Below are 26,109 nucleotides of genomic sequence, written 5' to 3'. Positions count from 1 at the left end.
CACATTGAAAAAGCCAGGGCCATCTGCCATTACAGTGATACCTGGACATAGTCAACATTTTTCTAGATCAAGGGAACTTAATTATGTATGGTTAGTAGAATTAGAAGGAACATGAATTTATTTATTTATTTTATTCTATATATATAATATTATTGTCGCATCCACAGGTAGAGATGGGCAAAAAAAAATTTGAATGCAGATTCAGGTAGACCAAAATGATTTTCAAATTTGTATCAAATTTTCTGAATTGTTATTGTGGGAGGGGGGAAGGGACAATAATTGGGAAAAAAAGTCAAAACATTTTGTTTTGACATTTTCAAAATGAACTGTTTCAATTTTTTTATTCAGAATGTCTTTTTGTTTTGAATTTTACTTCAATTTTATTTTTAAAAGGTTAAAACCCTGGGGAAACTAAACATGTGGTTTCTAGTCAAACAAAACATTTCATTTCACCTGAAATTAAATTTATTGATATTTTTGGTTTGCAAAAAAATTGAAAAAAAAATTGTTTCAGGTTGACTCCCCCACCCCTCCACTTTTTGGTTTGGCCAGCAAACTGAAAAATAAGATGTTCACACAACTCTAACTACAGGCCCTAGTCAGGATCGGGACTCCATTTTGGAGTTTGCCTTTTAAACAGGCATGAAGATGTAGTCCTTGAAATGATGAAATCTAAAACAATTTTGACTGTGTGTTTTTATTTTTCATCCATACATGATTGTGTTCTTAAAAATATTAAATGTAAGATCATCGCATACAAACATAGAGAGAGGTTTACAATGTTTCAGGTTCCCCAAAAGAGGACACTGTCAGAGGGCGAGAAGCTTACTTAAGCATGTGCTTAAAAGTTAAACAGATGGCTAGAATTACAGCTGTTTACTAGCAGCCTCATACAAAATGCACTGAAGTCAATGGAAAAATATTGACTTCAAAGGGCTTTGAATCACGTCCTTTACCTGCAAAGATGAAAGTGAGCCTAATGTCAAATGCATAAACCAGATTGGTGAATATAGTGAATGGAAGAAAAATTATTTAAGTTTGAAGCTCTGCATAATATTTTAGAATTTGAATTTTAATTGATACTAAGGATCTAATGTAATTAAAAATGTTTCCTAACTCAAAAAATTGACTAATCTTTTAAAGTTCCTAACAAAACATAAATGTAGCCTAAGAGCAAACAATTTCCCTCTGTTATAAACCTAGTTTGTTAGCTAATACTTTCTATCACATTCCATGCTATCAGTTTTACAAGTTGCCTGCACTTGACCCGAAAGGAAGTTACTTTTCTGTTCAACTTCCTGAATGACTTGTCTATGTCTTAAAAAACAAAAAAAGTCGAAGTCTGCAAATATTTCATGTTTCAAATAAATTAATATAGGAAAACAGCTCTAATATCTTTCAGGGATAGTTTCTTTACGTCAGTTACCATCAGCCATGGTTTGCATCACTTTGAACTGTTACCTGGATAAAATTGAAGCATTTACCATTCTTCTGTCAGGTTCAAGTTCATTTTTCATATAGCAATTTTAGTTATCTTAAATGCTAATATTTGTTACATCCAATTTCATTCTTCCCATCCATACAATGGGAATAATATTTACTTACAGTGCCTATCTCACAGGGATAGTTTTTGGATTAATTAATTAATATTTGTAAAACACTTAAATAGGGCCTAATTCAATTTTCAGCTTTTATTGTATTGGTGTAAACTGGGGAAGAGACAGAACAGAAGAATGTAACATAAGAACGGCTGAACTTGGTCAGAACAATAGTCCATCTAGCCCAGTATCCTGTCTTCCGACAGTAGCAAATGCCACATGTTTCAGAGGGAATGAACAGAACAGGCAATTAGCTAGTGATCCATTCCCTGTCATCCATTCCCAGCTTCAGGCAGTCAGAGGCTAGGGACAGCAAGAGCATGGGGTTGCATCCCTGACCATCTTGGCTAATAGCCATTGATGGACCTATCCTCCATGAACTTATGTAGTTCTTTTTGGAACTCAGTTATACTTTTGGCCTTCACAACATCCTCTGGCAAAGAGTTCCACAGGTTGAATGTGTTGTATGAAGAGGTACTTCCTTTTGTTTGTTTTAAATATGCTGCCTATTAATTTCATTGGGTGACCCCTAGATCTTGTGTTATATGAAGGAGTAAATAACACTTCTGTATTCACTTCCTCCATACCATTCATGATTTTATAGACCTCTGTCATATCCCCCCTTAGTTGTCTCTTTTCCAAGCTGAAAAGTCCCAGTCTTTTTAATCTCTCCTACTATGGAAGCTGTTCCATACACTTAATCATTTTTGTTTCCCTTCTCAATACCTTTTCCAATTCTAACATCTTTTTTGAAATGGGGCCCACCACAACACACCATGCAGTACTCAAGGTGTGGGTGTACCATGGATTTAGATAGTAGTAGTATTATATCTTCTGTCTTATGTATCTCTTTCCTAATGGTTCCTAAATTCTGTTAACTTTTTTGATAGCTGCTGCAAATTGAGTGATTGTTTTCAGAGAACTGTCCACAATTACTTCAAGATCTCTTTCTTGAGTGGTAACAGCTAATTTAGAGCCTATTATTTTGTATGTATAGTTGGGATTATGTTTTCCAATGTGTATTACTTTGCATTTATCAGCATTGACTTTGCATTTATCAGCATTTACCATTTTGTTGCCCAGTCACCCAGTTTTATGAAATCCCGTTGTAATTCTTTGTAGTCTGCGTTGGACTTAACTATCTTGAGTAATTTTGTATTGTCTGCAAATTTTGCCACCTCACTGTTCACTCCTTTTTTCCAGATCATTTATGAATATGTTGACTAGGCCTGGTCCCAGTACAGATCCGTGAGTTACACCCCTATTTACCTCTGTCCATTCTGAAAACTGACCATTTATTCCTGTCTTTCAACCAGTTACTGATCCATAAGAGAGCATCCCTCTTATCCCAGTGTGGCCTAGTAGATAGAGTGCTGGCTTGGCACTTAGGAGGACTTGGGTTCTGTTCCCAATTCTGCCACAGGCTTGTTGGGCGACCTTGGGCAAGTCACTTCCCCACTCTGTGCCTTTGTCTGTAAAATGACCTCCTTTGTGAAGCACTTTGAGGTATGCTAATGAAAAGTGTTGCATAATAGCTACGTGGCATTAATATTATTATTCAGATGTGTTTGTACAGCATCTAACACAATGAGTCCTGATCCTGACTGAGGCCTCTGGGCATTTCTATAATGAAAAATATTTATAATGTTCAGAAATTGGGGGTGGGGGAACAAAACCAAAAAACCCTAGGTTGGGTTCTTTTCCTGAAAAAAAAACAAAACTTATTTTTCTTAACCCATTGGAAGCTACATTAATTAGAATGTGCTAAAACCAGACTGGAGAAACTTGAGTGAGAGATGGATTATGTGAGCGAATAAAGGCATTCAAAATCCAGATTAAAAACAAAAAGTAAGGGCAAAGCCACATCTGTGTCACATAGTATTTAAAGGGAAACAATATTTCTGCACAATGCTGAGTAGTGTTCTGATTCCTACAAGTGTGTGATAATTAATTTATTTCCTTGGGACTTCTTCAGGAATAAAATACCACTCAGAATCTGGCCCTAACTGATTTGGGGCATTTATCCTACAACAGAGCAGATTTTAAAATGTAATTTTAGTGTTATAATATGTAATTTTAGTGTTTAGTTTTAGAACACTACCAGGATACTTTCCAACTGCAGAAGCATGAAAAGCTATTTTGTGGAAGTTATTTAGAAACAGTTCATTTGGCTATATAAAAGCTGGATATTATTATTGTATTATAAATTATGTTTACAATACATTGTCTAGTGACACTCAACATTCCCTGAAATTACGTAGTGTCGGTCTTCTTTTTAATGAAATAAAATACACTTCTTGTAGAGCAAATTAATTGGGAGCCTGATTTTCAAACTAACAAAAGTCTTTATCTCACATTTGACAGTTAGATACAGAAATGCCCATTTATGTGCCTGAATTTTGATATGAGCAACTAGAAGTCCTATCTAGGCACCAATGATTTCAAATTAGGCCTTAAAATTGATTATTGAATTAAGCAGAATATCAAAATTTATTTAAATCTTTGAATTGTACACTCAGTCATATGAAGTTTGCCTCTTTTTTCAGTGGGGCCATGATTTCACCCATAATGGCTTATTTTTTATTTTGTGACTCTTGGACTCAAATATTGATAGACCATAACTGAAAACTAGTCAAATGTGCTCATTGTAGTCTGTAATGGACGTTTGTTCCCATCACAGAACTTCCATACAATTTGACACAATTTCTGGTGTCATCTAAAGAGAAGATCAGGATGGAGATGCAGTGGCAGAACAGTGTTGGAAAGTTTGCACAATGCCTACCCCATGATATGTTTAGATCTAGCCAGTGCTATTAATTCTTGAGGTTCAGGAGCTAAAACAGCAGAAAACTTGAAAAAATAATAATTTATCTTATGAGAACAGCCTTCCATAACTTTCTCACGGTTCTAGATTGGAATTAGGAAGCATTTACTTTGGAGATTGGATTAGCTCAACATATCAAAAATGCCCCCTCTCTGTTTTTCTTTCTTTCTCTATCAAGATCCTGATGCTGAATTGTCAAGGTTTTTTTTCCCCTCCAAGGGCTGCATGCATTTAAAAAAAATACTGAACACCAATTAATTTGTCTAATTTACATGAAAAAGTGCAGAAGATGTCTTTTTCCATAATTAACTATATTTTGCAATTCATTAAAATTCTGCAGCCCTTCACATAATGGAGCCCTATTCACTACATGAGAGATGAGTGCTTAATTCCAAAAGGGGCAGACGGAGAAGGCAGAAAGGAAATGGAGGAGGGCAAGATTAGCATTTTATACATTAGTTATGCATATTCATGAGGGAAAATGAAGCAGTGCCAATTCATGCTGGTTTTCAGGTTATTTCAGAGTAATTCACAACAGTTACCTCAGCAAATGGTTTATATGGACCTTTGCTATTTTAATTGAGCAGGAACAGGGTCCTTAACAGACCAAAAGCACAGAGAAAAGGCTGAAGTTCCATATCAAGGCTTGGACCACTCCCCAGTTCTGAAGCTACAGTTCTGTACGACAGTGATGCTGCACTCTTAGATGTGCCATCAGACAGATGAACCCTACAAAGCAATTTGGTAGAATGCCACATGCAGATGAAGACCAACTATTTTCTGGAAATACTTTCTGTCAGATTAGCAGTGGTTTTAACATGCGCTTTTGTAGCTCATTTACAATATACTACAAGCAAAATTTAAATAGGCATAAATCCTATTTTTCTCCTCACAAAACTGTCAGATAAGTATTTCCTTTTTTCTGACAAAAGTGATCTTGATTTAATTAAGAATCTACATTCTATGCAAAACAAAACACCTATTGGTTCCACCTCTAAGGGTTGTGTGTTCCCAGAAAAGGTAGAGAAACCAACAGATAATTCATGTGACTCGTTTGACTCATACAGACTCCAGGGAAAATGTGTCACTACATTTAAAGGAAGATGCATATGCTAAAATTTGAACATTATTAAATACACATGTAATTTGTTTTAATCATAGAGTCAGTAACAGTAACATGTCCGCATTAACATATACCCATTTCACTCAAGTAAAGATAGTATCTAATGTCTCATACAGGAGTTCCCAAACTTTTTCCTTGTGTGGGCCACATCTTAGACAGACAGACTGTCTCATGAACCACTCATGCTACAGGGTTTTTTTCTACCAAAAATTCAACCAGTTGTTGTTGAATTTGCAAAATTCAGAAAATTTTAATCAACAAATCAGATTTTTTAAATTTAATTTTTGCAAAAAAATAATAATCCTTTTTTGGTGGTGGTGTGGGTGAGAGAGAATGGGGAAGGATGTAAAAAAAAAAACCCTGTGTTTTTATGATTCTATTATTCTCAATGGCAAAGTATTTGTCCTTTTAGCTGGTTTTGGTGCAATAACAGTCTTGTTGTGTTTGAAAAAGTTAGTCACAACGTCTATTTCAGCTGTTCCTTTCACATCTGTTCTGTTTTTTCATTTGTAAACCAAGAGGAGAGCCAGTACTATGGACACCAGTTTGGAAACCCAGATATAATTGATTTATATGAGTTATTTGTTTTGTTTCCAGAACCAGAGTTTCTACATTCCAATATCAAAGTGTTAATATAAAAGAGAATCCAATATGAATCCAATATGAAACGTGGATGATAGAAGTTCATACTTATACCCCTTACAAAGAATCATAAAGCCACATATTACTGCACAGCCACCCTACAACATCTGCAGGCATGATTGCACATGGCAGTGAATGCATAGCTCTTTGACATTAACACAAACACTTAAAAGTTGTAATTAAAAAATTCTCCCTCAGGACAACTGTGTTCAGAAGGGTCAATATGTAAATAGAGATGTGCCTGAGCTACAAAGTTCTGCTCTAGCAATGAAAGTTTCCTATGTTTGGGCTTGTATGGAGCCAGGGTTTTGTTTCAGGGCCATTTCTAATGGAAAACAAGACATCACAAACACAGTAATTAGAAAACATAGGTTTAATCCTGAGTCCCACTTAGAGCAGTGAAAAGGAGCTAGAAAGTTTCCCAGCTGGAGTTTGCCCGGTGTGAGGGAGTCTGGATGGTGCAGAATTGGCATAGCCAGCTTCTAGGCTACCCCTTTCTCAGCAAATAATATAGGGTGCTGGCTGGGACCATTCCCATTGGGAGGAGGCATTCTCAGAGCACTGCTCCACTCTGGTTGTCCCCAGCTGGCAGACAGAACCTTGGGACCATTAGCTAGTCAGATATAGTTTAGAGGAGCCTTCAGGCTGCTCTAAATTACATTGGGGTTGAGCTGGTTCCCAGCTGGCCCCAAGATTGAGAAGCTGTAAATATCTGATTTGCGACTCCCCACATCTTGGCTGCAACTCAGCAGATACCTGGAGCTGCTGAGGACAAAGCCCAGTGTCAACCACTCTTATGTAGTTCTTTTGTCCCCGTGTTCCTTGTTCCCTCTTAGAACCTTGAAAGTAATGTTGACTTCCTGGTGTGTTTGTCCTGTCTGCATAGCCAACATTAATTTTTCCCCACCTCTGTTTCTTATGGAGCACAAACCAGCAAGCCTATGTGTTTACTTCCTTCTTTTTGTAAAGAGCAGGGATGTCATTAACAGTGCTAGTACAGTCCTGGACATAGGGTTTCTTCTTTAACTTTTGCTCACTCCATTGGTGTAAAGGTAGAATTTCCTATATGGATCACTGAATTGCCAGAGGTCAAATGTACATACATTTATGGAGTCATCTGCAAGTACAAAATTACAAGTACTTAAGTCTTTAAAGTTTGATTGAGCTGGTTCGGGCCCCGATCCTATAACCATTTCCACACACAGGTACCCAGGCATACACAAATAATCCCTCTCAGTCCCTGAGGGTATGTCTACACTACAAAATTAAGTTGATTTTATAGAATTCAGTCTTTAGAAAGCAATTTTATACAGTCAATCGTGTATGTCCCCACTAAGCGCAGTAGGTCGGCGGAGTGTGTCTTCAATACCGTGGCTAGCATCGACTTACAGAGTGGTGCACTGTGGGTAGCTATCCCACAGTCCCCGCTGCCCATTGGAATTCTGGGTTAAGCTCCCAATGCCTGATCAGGCAAAAAGATTGTTGCGGGTGGTTTTGGGTCGATTTTAAGAGCCCTTTAAGTCGATGGAACGGGGTTGGTTGTGTAGCTGCATTGCTTATAAAATCGACCTAACCTCGTAGTGTAGACCAGCCCTGAGACTACTCCCATGCACTGGGAATTGCTTACAGGCAAAGTTGCAACTCTCTTAGTAAACATATGATCTAAAATTAATTTTAGTTAAATCAGTGCATATCGACCTCTCATATCAATTTAGCTCAAGTCAATTAGGAACTAATTTAAACTAAACCCAAATGAGACACTCCTAAGTCAAAATAAAGAGTGTCTGTGCAGGGTTAGGCACTGATTTAACTAAATGGGTTTTGAAATAGATTTAAGTTAAACCAGTGTAACTTCTATGTGTAGATAAGGCCTGAATGTTTGTGGAAAAGTGTCTTTATGTAGCAACATGCACATTATATAATTTGTGCCCAAAGTGGGCATCTGCTGCAAAATTGTGGGGGGCAAAATTAAAGAACCCTCCAAAAATGTGGCAGTCAGAGTTGCTCAAAGTATCCACTGCAAGAGAAACAGTTTATTCATGGAAAGTTACTAGAGCTCTCATAATTTCACTGTTTGTGTTACTGTACATTTTGCAATAAAATCAAAGTACATTTTAAAAAAATTAAAATTGCAAGCCCAGGGACTGATTTAGGAAGTGTTAACTACTGAAAAGGCTGATTGCCATTTGTTTTTTAAAGGCAGCTACCCTTCTGTATTAGTTGGAGCTGATGGATGACACCATAGGGAGTCCTGCATAAATTAATTGCAATAATGAAATAACATGACAAAGGGACCCACCAATATGTCTTGTCAAACAGTATTCTCAGCCCAGCCAATTACTCAGAGGAAGGGTGGTCCAGGGGTCAGGACACAAGCCTATGACTTGGCAGACCTGGCTTCAATTCCCTGCTTTGCTGTAGACTTCCTGTGTGAAACCAGGCAAGTGACTTAAAGTCAGAGCCTCATATTTTGGCACCTAACTCCCATTGGTTTCAGTGGAAGTTAGCACCCTAAGTACCTCTGAGTATCTGGGCCTGAGTTTCAGCTTCCCATCTGTAAAAGGGAGATAATAGCACTTCCCTACATCACAGAGGAGGTGCTCAGCTGCTACAGTAGTGGAGGCCATATAAGCACCTAGGATAGGTAGAGTTGTGACTTCAAGCACATCCTTCAACTGCACAAGAAGAGTGGCCCAGGAGGTAACTCTGAGACACAGTTCCCCTTGCTTGGAGGAGAAATATCGGGAAGGGTTACTTCACCTCCTTTTGTGGAGCAGCATACTTCTCCCTATGGACCCAGCCAGCTGCTCTTGCTAGCGGGGAGATGTGGAGCAAAGATTTTTCCTCCTTCCACTCCCATCCCCTCACCGTAGAGAATACCAGACAAGTTCCTGCTTTCTCTACTGTAACCAGAGAGCCATACTCCCTCTTACTCCCCTGCACAGCCAAGTAAAGGCTGTGACAACTTGGCCCTATGTGACTAAAATCTGTGATTATATTATATAGGGATGATCTTCAGAAAAGTGATCAGACTTCAAAAAGACACCAAGATTTCTAATAACCTGGACAGATATGACTAGTATCAAGAGACATGTGGATTGAACCAACAGCAAAGCCATAGCATTAGGTTGCAGTCTCAGGCTGAATGTCTGAGGTACTCAAACAGAAGAAAGACTGCACATTGATATTTGGTAGGAAGAGTCTGGCAGGCCTAGGTATCACCTGCTTATCAGTGAAAACATGGGCCGTTCTGATCTAAAGTGATTCCAGATTGCAGCATGTAAACACAACAAGATAAATGGAAATCAAATGGTAACCTGTACCATTACACAGAACAAAGTATGGGGAAATCAAAATGTTCTCTCAGGCCTGGTCTACACTGGAGGGGGGATCGATCTAAGATACTCAACTTCAGCTATGAGAATAGCGTAGCTGAAGTTGACATATCTTAGATCCAATTAAAATTACTTACTTCGCATCCTCGCAGCGCTGGATCGACGGCCACGGCTCCCCCGTCAACTTTGCTTCCGCCTCTCACACTGCTGGAATTCAGCAGTCAACGGGAGAGCGATCGGGGATCGATTTGTCACGTCTACACCACACGCGATAAATTGATCCCCGATAGATTGCTACCTACTGATCCAGCAGGTAATGTAGACATACCCTCAGAGATCTGTACGGATCATTTGGATTACTCGTGTTCATTTCCCACAGCATAAGGAAGCAGATTTATTTGGTGCTTGCTGGTTAGCTCCATCATGAAATATTAACCAGATATCGACTTGCATTGAGGAGAACATCAAGACTTATTGACCCAAGAATTAAATACTGACTGAGACAAAAGCAAGTTCAATATTTACGACATGGGGCAGTGTTTTGACCACTGAAACATTAATTTAGTGCATGTGACCTACATTCTGAATATCTTCAGAATTAAATATCTTAAGAACTCTCCACTACAGCCAGCAATTTAAAGGTATTTTGAAAGCACAGCCACACACACAAAGTAGCACTGGTGCTGGGGGTGCTACTGCACCCCCTGCCTTGAAGTGGTTTATAGTTTGGTTGAATGGCTCTCAGCACCCCTGCAGTGTGGGGTAAGATGACATTGAGGGTCTTGGGGAAAAAAAGTATTGTTCCATAAACAAAGGGCACAAGAAGAAAAATAGGTTTCAGAGTAGCAACCGTGTTAGTCTGTATCCATAAAAAGAACAAGTGTACTTGTGGCACCTTAGAGACTAACACATTTATTTGAGCATAAGCTTTTGTGGGCTGCAGCCCACTTCATCGGATGCATAGAATGGAACATAGAAGAAGAGTGTGTATGTGTATATATATATATATATATATATATATATATATATATATATATATATATACATACATACAGAGAAGGTGCCATACCAGCTCTAAGAAGCTAATTAATTAAGATGACCTGTTATCTGCAGGAAAAAAAATTGTGTAGTGATAATCAAGGTGGTCAATTACAGACAGTTGACAAGAGGTGTAAGGATAGTTATCATAAGGAAATAGATTCAAGTAGTGTAATGACTCAGCCATTCCCAGTCTCTAGTCAAGCCACAGTAAATGGTATCTGATTTGCAAATAGAGACTGGGAATGGCTGAGTCATTACACTACTTTGAGAACTTTCCGGAAAGCCTTGCATAACTCAAATTTTGCATAAGTCAGAAATGTATACCCATACGTTATGCAAAAATTTCCTCAACTCGAAAATCCTATTTCTGGCTTATGAAACTTTTTCCATAAGTGCGAATTTGCATAAGTCGGGTCTTGCATAGCCCAGGGAGTGTCTATACTATAAAGTTTGTGGATTCTTTGTTCTCAATGGCTCTTTGTAACTCAGTTTTCCAGATACTGAATTCAAAGGGGTTCCATCACAATAATTTAAATGGCCTTGTGACTTACACTTGGTTATTTTCTCTCTGGTATAGCCTCCTTTATATTTTAGTTCAGGCAGAATGGCTGGTAGAATCTTTGTCTCTAGATATTAATACATATTTTGTTTTGCTAAGGAATGAGCCACATTTACAATGTACTAATGTAGCTATCCATTTTGCTATTTTTTAACAAATGCTCAATACATTACACATGATCTTGTGCTTTATCATCTGTGATGTACAGTATGCATTAATGTCTCAAGCCAGCATCCTGTGAACTTTGAACTTGCTCAGAGTACATCCAAAAGTTCTTTCTGTGTGACATCTGTAGCACTGATAAATGTGGCTTGTATTTGTGATGACAAATTACTTTCCATTTGGCTTGCCCCAAAAACGAGAAGTAGCAGTGCCTTTTCCATTTGGAACTTCCTGCTCCAAGTGGTTTACAATTCAACTGTCAAATCTCACTCAAAGCAGAAACTAAAGATACCAGGTGTTAACAAAATCTGAGGTGATTATTTCTCATCAGCAAGTCTACTTCTTAAGTGGAGTAACTTTCCTTTGGAATATGACTTTCATTTCCACAAATTCTGAGACACTGCTTAAAAAAACCAACCCTTGTTACCTTAAAGGCAGCATTTCAGCAGATGCTTGTTCCACCGCCATGGTCCTCCGTGGCTCGTTGTCTCACGCCCGCCAGACGAAAAAGGTTGGGGACCACTTTTTTAGAGAGAACAAACAGGGGTCTCAGAAAAAATACAGCAAAGCACTGAGCCTAGGTTAATTTCAGAAAAGGGGGAGTTTGGGAACATAGGTTAAAAGAAGCTGTCAAACCCAGGGAAGGGCTAGCAGTGTATAGAAAAGTTCCCACTCTTATTGTGTACTTATGTGGCCTCATTACCATGATATCTGAGGCTGAGCCTCACAATGTCTAACCTATTTCTCCTCCCAGCCCTTCAGTGAGGTAGAGCATTGCTGTTATACCCAGTGTACAGATGGGGCACTGAGGCACACACAGACTAAAGACCAGATTTTCAATGGTATTTAGGCACTTAGTGAGATTTTCAAATGCATTTAGAAGGTTTGGTGCTTTGTAAACCCCACTAGATATCTAGCTGCATCTTTGGGTGCCTAAAAATCTTTGAAATTCTGTCCTTAAAGCACAGGCCGGGGATCAGACAGGAAGTCCATGGTGGGAGTAGAACCCAGGTCTTTCAGGGATAGCTCCCTATCCAGCAGACCAGCCTCTCTCTCTCTCTGCTGCATGCTGCAAAAAAAAAAAGAGAATTCTGATAGGTGGGAGCACAACCAAAGTGGCCAGTTCTCTGAGACTCCAGCAAACGCTTCAGTCCCAGGATGGATGTCATTGTTGACAGCATGAAAAGCAGCACAGAATTTAGGAAGGATGAAGAATGAGAGTCAGATGAGAGGAGATTATTGTCATGATTTGCATTATTCACTGCGCACCATGTGTGTACTCAGGACTGTTGAGAATATGCCAGAAAATCCAGTCCCTGAGCCAATGCATATAAGATGTGTAACTCTGGATAAGATGGCTCAGATATTTAAGTATGACGTGTATAGTTATTGACCTCACATGTGATGTGTATATCTATGAGTAGAGGCATTGATGGCAATAGAAATTTTAGTTGACTAAGGAATAGAAGATTTGACCCTCCAACTTTCTTTCTAAAGGAAGATCTGCCCAGAGCTCCTGTGCCTGTTTATTTTCCTTTCCTGCCTGCAGTGGCCCTGATGTATCTCAGAAGTCTCTGTTTTTTTTCTCAACTTTAAAATATATAATTTTCTTGGTGTTTGGTTTTAAATATTCTCCTGTGAGAACTGTAACTCAATCGCTGTAGAGTTGTGTTTACGAGCCTTCTGAAAAGTAACTAGCCTTTCAACAGAGGTAAAAGCAGTGTTGCCAACTTTCATGATTTTGTCTTGAGTCTCATGATAATTGTTTTCCTTAAAGCCCCAGCTCCTGGAGTCAAATGGATATGTGATGATTTCAGCCTTCAGTCTTAAATTAAAAATGAAGTTCCTAGTCTTCGTGGCTGTGAGGAAAGCTTCAAAATGTGTACCCCAGTGCACCCTAAAGGCTCAAAAGGCAGAAGGCAAATAAAAAGAACCCCAAATTTGTTATTTTTACATAATCTCATGATTTTTGGTGAGCCTAATTCACGATTTTTGAACATTTGGGATTGGCAATACTATGAAAGTGACCGGAAAGTGTCAGTTTTGCTCCTGTTTAATAACCTTTCTAGTCTATTATTTGTAGTGAGGTAACACCTCTAGAGCCCCAGGCAGGTGCAGTATAAACTCATGGGGTCTTGCCATAGTAGCATGTTTTCAAAGTTAAATGATCTATTCCAAGCTTGGTGAACTGCAAAAAAGTGATAGAAAGTAATCTAGATTTTTCTACAATTGTTTCAATTGTTGTAATCAAGAGTTAGTAACAAAGAATATACATTAACATTTTAAACTTAACCAGTGTTCCTTAAGTGACTTGGCACAAGATGTGAGAACATGTTAGTATTAGAGCTGAGTGGATCTAATATTTATTAAATCCTCTTTTTTTCCTATAAGAATTAGATACAGTGCTCCTATCAGCTAATTTCTAAATTACCTGAAAAAAAAACCCAAGAGTTTTCAGGTGCCTGAGTAGCCTTTGGAATCTTGGTTAAAGTTGCCCCCCACACCACCAAAATCTGAAATGGTGCCCCTGATCTTTACCCCCCTCCCCTGTGCAGAAGGGAATAAACTTCACCCGGAAAAGGACTGTAGCAAGTTATTGTCTTCCCTAGTGTACTCAGAGGGCCTCAGCCTCATTATGCTTCTCTAAATCCCAGTGCCTCTTGGGGTGGTGCAGCTACGCAATGCCCCAGACTCAGGGCTGTGCAACCACATAAGCATATGTTTTAACTTCAGTAGGGCTACTCACATGCTTAAGACAAAGCACACACAGACTTTGCTAGAACAGAGCTAACCTACATAATCTCACCCTTATTACGTACAGTCTTTGGGACAGGAAATCCAGTTTCGTTTATTATGCATATTTATGGCACTATAAAAATAAATAATAATAGGAACCATCTTTGCTCTATTTGAAAATGTTGTTACTATGACCGTTGTAACCACAGGCTGCAAAATTCCTGTTTAGAGCATGGAAGTAACCAGAGAAGCTATATTGTTTGCTCAAACAGAGGTAATTCGTCCTTTCTACTGCTTATCTTATATATGCTCCATAGAGCTGATTAGAAGATTTTACACTGAGAGAAATCACTGTTAATATAATTAACATTGATTTATATTTTTAAAAGTAACCCAATGATATGTATACATAACAGTACCATGCGATAGCAGTATAAACCCTACAGAAGGCCCAGAAGAGCGAGTTGAAAAGAAACTCTATACATCAGAAAGGAAAAACTCACTTAACGTCCCTGTGAATAGGTTTCATCTTACAGGAGCTCTAGTATATGGATAATTCTCATGATCATTCTAAATAGATGCATTCAGCTTTGAGGCTTATAGATGCTCCCATCAATTGAAAATTACACCATTATTTCTCAGCATAATGAAATCTTAAATCTGGATGTATCCTGCATGCCAAACTTTCCCTGCCATAACCTCCTGTCCCCATTCATAACACTCATGCTGCTGAGCATGTGGACATAGATATACAGCTAGTACATTATTTTCTACCATACTAAAATATAAGTGAAGGCCCAGTCAGTGATGTTCACCCAGAAGGGTGCTTACAGGAAATTTTCACTCTGCCTTGATGATGTATTCTGAACTCAGGATTCATTTCATGCACTCTGATTTAGAATTTCCTCCCACTTTGTTACAGTTTACAGTGTAAATCAGATGGGTGGTCCCACAGATACAGATTAAAATGAGATTTGGGGGAGAAACTGAAAAGCAACAAAATCTCACAGTTGCTTTTAACAGTCAGCTGTATTCCAATGAGGTCCAGTGGGGGGAAAAATGTGTATGGTTAAGATTTAACCACTCAGCAACTGGGAAAGGCAACTCTTTAAATATTTAATGCTTACAGCTGTACTGCAGCTGGCAAAGCATCTAGTTGTAAAATATGTTTAATATTTAGAGTCACTCAGCAACTTGTTAAGTAACTTTATATTAGAGCCCTGAGAACCTTGAAATACCTTCTTTGGTGAGCATGCTCTTCCTACTTAGAAAAATAATCCTGCAGGCTCACAAGCCTAGGACAGTTTTAAAAAATACTCAAGGCTTTCAGGCCCAAATGTTGTACTCCCTTATGGAAAAATCCTATAGAATATAATAGGGATAAAACTTACATGGTGCTGTGGTATAGGATTCTATAGGAATTCTTCTGAGCAAACTGTATAACTCTGGAGAGAATTATAATGTTGCTATAGAATTGCATAGGCTGGTTTAAGCATCCTGTAGAAAGGTTACCATTCTGTATTAAATTGTTTGATTTTTCCATGAGGACTACTGTAAAAGATGTTATAAACTTATGGGGAAAAGCATTTGGATTGTAAATATGTAGGGCTGGATCATGTGCTGGTGAAATAAATGGTGCTATATTGATACCAGCTAAGATTCTGGGCCCTAGTTTTCTCCTTCTTTTAATTTACTATTTCATCGTTGAAAGATTAAAATGATATGTTTTGTTTTGTTTTTATCAGAAGAAGGGGGAAAAAGGAGGCTCGCCCAAACCAACACTGTTTTGATCTCTGTTAGCAGACAGCATGTTATTTTGTGCTATCTTTGCACCAGTGACAGTTGTTAACAATCACCATTCCCATAACTGACCCGACAGCTAGTGATGTTGATGCAAAAAATGTAGTTGAACCCCTGACCACGTGTTCCTGGTCTCACCTCGCATGGAAGGTAGCCTTCCTTGTAGCGATCACATCGGCCCAACGTATCTCGGAATTTAGGACCTTAATCTCGGAACCCCCCTATACTGACTTCCACAGGGATAAAGTCCAGCTCCTCCTACACCCAACGTTTCTCTCGAAGGTGGTCTCCACCTTCCATATGGAAGAGAGCATCTTTCTTCCCGTGCTGTGTCCTAAGCCCCATTCCTCGAACGAGGAACACTGCCTCCACACGCTTGATGTGCATAGGGCGCTCGCTTTTTATCTGGATCAGACCAAGCGGTTCCGGAAATCCTCGCAACTCTTTATTGTCTCGGCCGAGCGGGTGAAAGGGCAGCCTATCTCCACCCAGTGGCTTTCCCGCTGGATCACTTCATGCATTCGCACGTGCTATGATCAAGCAGGGGTGCCCCCGCCACCAATCATTAGGTTGCACTCTACGAGGGCTCAGGCCTCATCAGGGGTCTATGTTGCCCATGTCCCTATCCAAGACATTTGTAGGGTGGCCACTTGGGCCTCAATTCACACATTTACTTCACATTACGCAATCGTCTCCCAGTCTAGGGATGACACTGGGTTCGGCAGGGCGGTACTTTGTCCCGAGCTATCGTGAACTCCTAGCCACCTCCAGCAGATATTGCTTGGAATCACCTACTGTGGAATACACATGAGCAATCACTCAAAAAAGAAAGGACAGTTACCTGTTTCGTAACTGGTGTTCTTCGAGATGTGTTGCTCATGTCTATTCCACACCCCACCCTCCTTCCCCTCTGTTGGAGTTGTCCAGCAAGAAGGAACCGAGGGTGGGGGGAGCCCGTAGCTCCCCTTATAGCACGATATACAGGCGCCACTCCAGGGGTTGCCGCGGTGCTCCCCCAGTATGGATACTGCTAAGGGAAAAACTTCTGGCACCAATGCATGTGGCGAGCACACACATCTACTGTGGAATAGACATGAGCAACACATCTCGAAGAACGCCAGTTACGGAACAGGTAACTGTCCTTTTGCCATCAGAAATTACTCCATATCAACTGAGACTATTACATAACACAGCCATTCAAATACAGGGAGGCTCCTCAGCAATTTCCAAATGCTCAGGGGAAAAATCAGAAAGTAGGGAGGCCAATTCTGTACCTTCATGTGATGGCATTGCATGCAATGGATATTAATTTAGACTCACAGTAGTTCTCAAATTTTTTGTATTGGAGACGCCTTTCACACAGCAAGCCTCTGAGTGCATTCCCCCTTATAAATTAAAAACACATTTTTTATATTTAATACTATTTTAAATGCTAAATTTGTAATCCTATTGTTTTAAATGAATTTACCTTTTCCCATTGCTCTTAAATTAAGACTAAAACAAATTTTTATTGATTTGTTATAAGCAGAAAAATTATTTCATTAAAAAGTTACTGGGGGGGCACATGAAACTTTCTCAATGTCACTTTTTCACAGGCGACCTAGCGCCACATTGCCCCCCCTACTTCTGCGCTGCTGCTGACTGCAGCACTGCCTTCAGAGCTGGGTGGCTGGAGAGCCGTCTGCATAACGTTTGATCTTTGCGCTGGGAGGGTTGGCAACATGGGGTGCTAAGGCAAATTTTGGGGTGGCTATAGCCTCCATGATCCCTCCCTTAGTGCCACCCCTGCCTGTGTGTCTGACTGTTAAATTATAAATTACTTTTTTTTTTGGCCGATCTCAGTGTTCTGATTGGTCTGAGGTTTAATGCAGCTCTTCAGCTGCTGAGCAATCAAGCCCTCTAATGTTATCTCAGTCCCAGGGCCAGCCTTAGGGAAAATGACATCTTGGGCAAACTTCTATTTTGGCACCCTTTCTTTGGAGGCAAAGTAGGCTGGACGGGCTCAGGCTGCCGGACAGGCTCAGGCTGCCAGCCCCACCAGGCGCGGAGCCCTGCCATTCGCGGGGCTGACAGCTCATGACCCCCACATAATAACCTCACAATCTCCTCAGTTGATTGTAGACCAAATTAAAACCACAGCAATTTTCAAAGTGAGTAAACTTTTTGCAGCATATTGTTTGCCAGTAGTAGAATTTCTACGTGCTTCCTCACTCTTTCATTTACCAAACTGCCTCTTCAATCTTCAAATAAATGACGATGATAAAAAAAAAATAAAGCTGATCCTGAAAAACTAAATGATCCTTTCAACCCCGCAACAGCTTGAAAGTGCTGGACCTTTTTTTCCCCCTGAAAGAGCTAGACACTAAGTTTATGAGCAAATAATTTTACCAACAAATGTGTGCTTCAAACACAGTTGCAAACCCCCAAGAAAGTGCCATATCTTCAAATGATGTAGCCAGCATGAAGTGAATGATGAGAATCTGTCTGCCAGCCTGCACAAATTTACATGACCACTTACCCTATCATCCAGGCATTTCCTACACTACTATTTTTTTTTAAATGGGACCCATCAAGGGTTACTAATGGACAGTGTCAGTTGCACTTCCTCTCAGCTCACAGCCGCATGCTCCCTAAGAAGTCATTAGCATATCTAAGGAATCCCTTTCACTGGTGCTCAGTGCATGCTCACAGTGTCCTGTGGAGGGTTCTTTGTAAGATCATACATGGGGTTATTTATGTGTCATGAATTCACAGAACTGTGGTGGGGAGGGAGTTGTTTTCCCCCCATGATGATTGCTCATGGCACTATTATTCACACATTCAGAGACTGACATTTAAAATCACAGCACTTGACTCTTAAATGATTGTCCTATCTGGACTGGTATCCTTTCGGGGTTGAGCAAGTTATCCAAGCCCTCACTCTGCGGCTCCTAGGACTCGTAACGCATTACCTTGTCCTCTGAAATCGACCCAGAGAGGATGTGGTATTGCAACTGTAAATCAAAAGATTCTATTGGTTTTCCTTTGAAGCTGATGTCATGTTGAATAAGTTTCCTACCTGAAAAGTTATGTTATATGACTTTTTTTTCCCTCTCCAGGTGCAGATAATATGTCTCCTGTGTGTTTTACAGTTCCAGTCACTTACTGCGATCCAAACTGGGTTTTGTGTTGTACACTTTGGGCCAGATCCTAGGCTCTACGAAGGTCAATTTGCAGTACTGGAATGTGATCTTAAAGGTGCCATATAGGGGTTTCCAAGGGATTCCCCCAGGCACCAGGCCTTCCTCATCGATCCCTTCCCCCCCAGTGCTTCAATTATGTAGGGAGGGGTTGAAGGGCTTGGCCTCCTTAGGGGCTACCTCACGTCTGTCGTTATTCAAAGGGGGGAAGAGAGTGTTTTTTCCTTTATATTTACTTACTGTCATTAAGCCCCCCTGATTGCCCCCATAATTCAAGCACTGCCTGCCGGGGTACAAAATATATCGGAAGGACAGAACAGGTCGTGCAGGGGGAGGAGTGGCACTATATGTGAAAGAAAATGTAGATTCAAATTAAGTAAAAATCTTAAGCGAATCCACACGTTCCATAGAATCTCTATGGATAGAAATTTCATGCTCTAATAAAAATATAACATTAGGGATCTATTATCGACCACCTGACCAGGACAGTAATAGTGATGATGAAATGCTAAGGGAAATTAGAGAGGCTATCAAAATTAAGAACCCAATAATAGTGGGGGATTTCAATTATCCCCATATTGACTGGGAACACTTCACTTCAGGACAAAATGCAGAGATAAAATTTCTCGATACTTTAAATGACTGCTTCATGGAGCAGCTGGTACGGGAACCCACAAGGGGAGAGGCAACTCTAGATTTAATCCTGAGTGGAGTGCAGGAGCTGGCCCAAGAGGTAACTATAGCAGGACCGCTTGGAAATAGTGACCATAATACAATAGCATTCAACATCCCTGTGGTGGGAAGAACACCTCAACAGCCCAACACTGTGGCATTTAATTTCAAAAGGGGGAACTATACAAAAATGAGGGGGTTAGTTAAACAAAAGTTAAAAGGTACAGGGACTAAAGTGAAATCCCTGCAAGCTGCATGGGCCCTTTTTAAAGACACCATAATAGAGGCCCAACTTCAATGTGTACCACAAATTAAGAAACACAGTAAAAGAACTAAAAAAGAGCCACCGTGGCTTAACAACCATGTAAAAGAAGCAGTGAGAGATAAAAAGACTTCCTTTAAAAAGTGGAAGTCAAATCCTAGTGAGGCAAATAGAAAGGAGCACAAACACTGCCAACTTAAGTGTAAGAGTGTAATAAGAAAAGCCAAAGAGGAGTTTGAAGAACGGCTAGCCAAAAACTCCAAAGGTGGTAATAAAATGTTTTTTAAGTACATCAGAAGCAGGAAGCCTGCTAAACGACCAGTGGGGCCCCATGATGATCAAAATACAGAAGGAGCGCTTAAAGACGATAAAGTCATTGCGGAGAAACTAAATGGATTCTTTGCTTCATTCTTCACGGCTGAGGATGTTAGGGAGATTCCCAAACCTGAGCAGGCTTTTGTAGGTGACAAATCTGAGGAACTGTCACAGATTGAAGTGTCACTAGAGGAGGTTTTGGAATTAATTGATAAACTCAATATTAACAAGTCACTGGGACCAGATGGCATTCACCCAAGAGTTCTGAAAGAACTCAAATGTGAAGTTGCAGATCTATTAACTAAGGTTTGTAACCTGTCCTTTAAATCGGCTTCGGTACCCAATGACTGGAAGTTAGCTAATGTAACGCCAATATTTAAAAAGGGCTCTAGAGGTGATCCCGGCAATTACAGACCAGCAAGTCTAATGTCAGTACTGGGCAAATTAGTCGAAAAAATAGTTAAAAATAAAATTGTCAGACACACAGAAAAACACAAACTGTTTGAGCAATAGTCAACATGGTTTCTGTAAAGGGAAATCGTGTCTTACTAATCTATGAGAGTTCTTTGAAGGGGTCAACAAACATGTGGACAAGGGGGATCCAGTGGACATAGTGTACTTAGATTTCCAGAAAGCCTTTGACAAGGTCCCTCACCAAAGGCTCTTACGTAAATTAAGCTCTCATGGGATAAAAGGGAAGGTCCTTTCATGGATTGAGAACTGGTTAAAAGACAGGGAACAAAGGGTAGGAATAAATGGTAAATTCTCAGAATGGAGAGGGGTAACTAGTGGTGTTAGGACCAATCCTATTCAATTTATTCATAAATGATCTGGAGAAAGGGGTAAACAGTGAGGTGGCAAAGTTTGCAGATGATACTAAACTGCTCAAGATAGTTACGACCAAAGCAGATTGTGAAGAACTTCAAAAAGATCTCACAAAACTAAGTGATTGGGCAACAAAATGGCAAATGAAATGTAATGTGGATAAATGAAAAGTAATACACATTGGAAAAAATAACCCCAACTATACATACAATATGATGGGGGCTAATTTAGCTACAACGAGTCAGGAAAAAGATCTTGGAGTCATCGTGGATAGTTCTCTGAAGATGTCCATGCAGTGTGCAGAGGCAGTCAAAAAAGCAAACAGGATGTTAGAAATCATTAAAAAGGGGATAGAGAATAAGACTGAGAATATATTATTGCCCTTATATAAATCCATGGTCGCCCACATCTCGAATACTGTGTACAGATGTGGTCTCCTCACCTCAAAAAAGATATTCTAGCACTAGAAAAGGTTCAGAAAAGGGCAATTAAAATTATTAGGGGTTTAGAGAGGGTCCCATACGAGGAAAGATTAAAGAAGCTAGGACTTTTCAGCTTGGAAAAGAGGAGACTAAGGGGGGATATGATAGAGGTATATAAAATCATGAGTGATGTTGAGAAAGTGGATAAGGAAAAGTTATTTACTTATTCCCATAATACAAGAACTAGGGGTCACCAAATGAAATTAATAGGCAGCAGGTTTAAAACAAATAAAAGGAAGTTCTTCTTCACGCAGTGCACAGTCAACTTGTGGAACTCCTTACCTGAGGAGGTTGTGAAGGCTAGGACTATAACAATGTTTAAAAGGGAACTGGATAAATTCATGGTGGCTAAGTCCATAAATGGCTATTAGCCAGGATGGGTAAAGAATGGTGTCCCTAGCCTCTGTTCGTCAGAGGATGGAGATGGATGGCAGAGAAAGATCACTTGATCATTGCCTGTTAGGTTCACTCCCTCTGGGGCACCTGGCATTGGCCACTGTCAGTAGACAGATACTGGGCTAGATGGACCTTTGGTCTGACCCAGTACGGCCGTTCTTATATTCTTATGTTCTGCCTCCCTGCAACACAGGAGCTTGTCCAGGCTGCTGGGGCCAGGGAAGGGACATTCTGGGGCAGGGAGGGTACGTTACACGAACTGGAGAGGGTGGTAGTGGAGCAAAATGTTATATGCTGAAGCCCGACTGGTAGACCAGTCTATAGGGAGCTGGTCTAGAACAGAGTAAGCTAGAGCAGCACCCTGGCTATGGGGAAGGAGAAGGGAGAAGAGGACACAGAGGAGAGGTGTGGTAAATTCATTTGGGTGGTTTATCAGATTGTCTGAGAGAGAACAACTAAACCTCTTGGCCCTGCCAGAGCCATTCTGTGTGGAAGTGCAAAATGTAACATAAGTAAATGGTTTGGCATGTTTAGACTTTGAAACTGTCAGACGCTGATGACAGGAGTAGAGGCCAATGGTGTTCTGCAGTACATTAGTTCCTCTCAGAGCAATATGAAATATTAATCTTATTAAGTCTTGTATCAAAAGTGCAAAGATTAATGCTGTAATGAGGGACCAAGTGCTTGTAAAGGTAATTCACTGAACAGCAATGCATCTTTTGTATTGTAGTAGAGTCCCCTAAGAGTGGTTCTTTCCTAATAGTCCTCCTTGGTTGCCTTATTAAATCTTTCTTACCAATTTACAACCTATAAATATAGAATATATTTTAAAATGAAATGTTGAGTTTTTCAGAATTGTCTCATAAGCTTGACTAACATCTTGCATAAGTGTATATTGTCAGCAAAATACCAATGCTCTGATATCACAAATAAAAATAAATACTGTTACATATATGTTTCATTGGAAGATTATGGCTGTAAATTATAGAGTAGAGTAAAGGAGTCTTTCTTTGTTTCTTTTTAATAGAGATCCTACTAACCCACTCTCTAATTGTGACATGCTACACAAAATTCTTCATTCAATGGGACATTGTAGAACTTCTGGGTTGGTATGACCCAGTTTATTCACTAAGACTTGCAAGAGTATCACTGGTTACTAAGATCTCTTTAAATTAGGGCATTGAGACTTGATAGTAGGATGCATTACTACTGTGGGAGTGTTATTGATTGTCTGCCATACTTAAGAGTCCCACTGGCTTCTAGGTTGCTTCCTGTGACCATGATATCCTTATCAGAGACACCCATGCCTGCCTATAGTGGAGGGGCAGAGTGAGGGAAGTTGGCTTCAGCAGTGTTACTGAGCATGCTCAGTCCATGCGAGCATGCTCTGTACAAGCCAAGCAGCAAATCTGGGGCGCATCCAGCATCCCTTCCCTTCCCCCCTCCCCCCACCCATGCATCATCTCTGATCCTTATATGTAACTGGCATCCTATTTACCCCAATCCTGCTTTATGGAATCCTGGCAGGAGAGTTGCAGAAGATAAAGTCTGGCTGGGCTCTTGCAGCACCAGCCACAGTAGTATCTATAACAAAGACTTAATATTCATATAACTCATTGAGGGCAAGTTTGATATGTTTGAAGACAAAGGCCTGGACTCATTAGAGTCAATGGTCTATTGATTTCAGTAAATGCAGGATTGAGCCCCAAATGGAGTGATTGAAAATGACATGCTGGCAACATACCATCCACCTAATGATGTTCAAGCCTTGTATATCTACTAGCTGAAAATTATCTGACATTTAAATGACATATTGTATGTGGTTTCTTGGCTGATCAAAGGTTTAGAAATTTCATATAAAGAGTTTTTGTTTGCATTGGAAATGTGTTATCCAAATGTCAGGTGTTAACAAGATCCCCATAATCAAATCAAGAGGGCCCATCTCTTTGTAGACAGCAAGTTGGGCTCCATGACATTTTTACAGATACGTCATTTTGCATATGTTTGTTACAGTCCATGGTATAATTTATTCTGAAGAACTGCAGCTGGACATCAGAAGGAAGCCATGCCTGAGTGTGTTGCTGGAATATATGAATTGCTTTTGATGGGAAGAACAGAGTTAAATATAATGTGCAAAACTGTGAGAAACAAATCTGACATCTCAATAGAGGATTGAATGGTTCCTATTAAGCTTGCTAAATCTGTCTCTCTCAGAATACCCAACATAACCTCATGCACTTTTCATATTAACAGACTTTATACTCCATCCCAGCTCTGTAAATATAAAGCTAAAATATTTAAAATATTTAACAGATGTGGAACAGTAGAGAGACCTCTATTGCATGCAATATGGGATTGCTCCAAATTAAATACTGATCAGAGGTTTTTAAATATTAAACACAGATCTGGAGGGAGACCATTATCCCTCATCCTGTATTGGGCATCCTGGCAATTCAATCAGAAACATAAAGATGAGGAATTCTTGGCTAAAATAATTGCATATGGTCATACATGGGAGTGGTATACAATTTATCTTCGGAGCACTCAATTCTCATCTTGCAAACAGTGGTTAATGCCATTGTGTGAGATCAGAATCATGCTCCAAATATCAATAAATACCTGTGCAAATACCAGGCATACCTCCATTTTGAGGAGATTAGAAGGGGCACACATGCTTTCTTTTTTATTGTTGATATGGCAGAATAAAAGGATGGGGGACTTCCAGTTAATACAGCAATTAAACTGCAGTAGTGGTGGGTTTTCAGAGTGCCTGACCTAAGCAACCACCCATGATTGAGTTTGGGCAGGCTAAGAGATTTGTATGAGATCGGTCCGAGTAAGGATACGAACATCAGCCCCAGGAGATACAGGGGCAGGCAGAGCTGTTAGGGGAAGAGATCTAGGGGAGGAGTCTTTGGACCTTACTGGGATATAGGAGTCAGTGGTCAGCAGAATGAAGAACAATCTGATTAGGAAGCGGTAGGGAGAAGGAGGAGAAGGGAGATTGCATAAGCGTTACATAAGCGTTCTAATTATGAAGCTGCTGAATTTCACCCACCACTACTTACAAACAATGAGGAGTATAAAATAATAACTACTTGCTGATCTGGACTTGCCACTTTATGTGATTATTGCTACTGCTATGAAAATAATAGATAATGTCATTAATATCAAAGTATAGTTTTCACAGTGGAGTTCTGTGCTCCAAAGATATTCACATCCATATGGAGAAATGATTGGTAATTTTCGGTAGTGGATTTTAAAAGAATAGAATAGCTACATTTGGAAAGAAAATCAAAGAGAGTAGACCATTATTACTGAACATCCTACTGTATTTACAACATTTAGAGAAATGTTAGAAAAAGGCCACTAATATAAATCATTTATTGCAGAACTAAAGAATATACTTATCTATTTCTAGAGTGAGTTAAAAATAACACACACATGCATGTGTGCACACCCATACACACAGCACAGTTTACTTGGCTGCTGTCATAAACTGACTTTATCCTTGAAAACTGTTATATGGGTAATTCCTAAAAGACAAATTCCTAAATCCCAGTTATTGTAAGGAAAAGAGTTAAATAAAATAATGTAACGTCACATATTATCACATCTAATGGCCATTGTCTCATCCGCTTTTCTTCTTTTGTTAGTATTCAGACTTCTTCCTTTCATGTCCCATTCTTAAACATTTAAATATCAGCAACTCTACCATCTGACACAAGACAAAACATTTCTGCATTAGAAGACATAGAAAAGCTCATCAGGAAAACGCCTACCATGCCGAACACCTTCACAAATAGATCCAAGAGGCACAACAGATTGTGGCAATTAAAAGAGTCTCTCAAGCACTTCAAAACACAGATACCTCAGCTGTGTTTCATGTTAATTCAAGCCTCCTAGAAGATAAATTTGACAAGGAGATCCTTTATTATGGTTCCATATTACCATCTCCTAGCAAAAAACACCTGAAGCAAATGAGAATTAGTGGGTAGCTATATTTAAATATTCATGATAAGATTCTCAGAGTGTATAGTTATGATATAACTCTTCTGGAGTTGTAAAACCTGTCAAATTAGAAGGACTTGACTGTAAAAATGGGTAGAATTTTAAGCATTGTTCCCTTGTGAAAATAGAGTGATTCGTTAACTGCTG

The 26,109-nt window shown here is 39.7% G+C and overlaps 1 protein-coding gene across 5 annotated transcripts in view; it reads left to right on the top strand.

Moving 5' to 3' along the window:
• LOC123376999 (glypican-5-like) overlaps positions 1-26,109 on the top strand; it is a 654,555-nt gene that overhangs the window by 426,477 nt on the left and 201,969 nt on the right. The window contains exon 8 of one of the 5 annotated variants that reach the window (XM_045029336.1): positions 23,965-24,056. The exons of the other annotated variants lie outside the window; for them this stretch is intronic. Coding sequence (XP_044885271.1) covers positions 23,965-23,976 — 12 coding nt within the window. The 3' untranslated portion in view covers positions 23,977-24,056. Of the gene's footprint in view, positions 1-23,964; positions 24,057-26,109 lie in introns of those variants that run through there. 5 annotated transcript variants of the gene reach the window in all.

This window comes from Mauremys mutica, chromosome 9 (genome assembly GCF_020497125.1).
Source record: "Mauremys mutica isolate MM-2020 ecotype Southern chromosome 9, ASM2049712v1, whole genome shotgun sequence".
NCBI classification, from domain to species: Eukaryota; Metazoa; Chordata; order Testudines; family Geoemydidae; genus Mauremys; species Mauremys mutica.
Note: the sequence above shows the minus strand (reverse complement) of the source record. Positions and strands in the feature narration are given on the sequence as shown.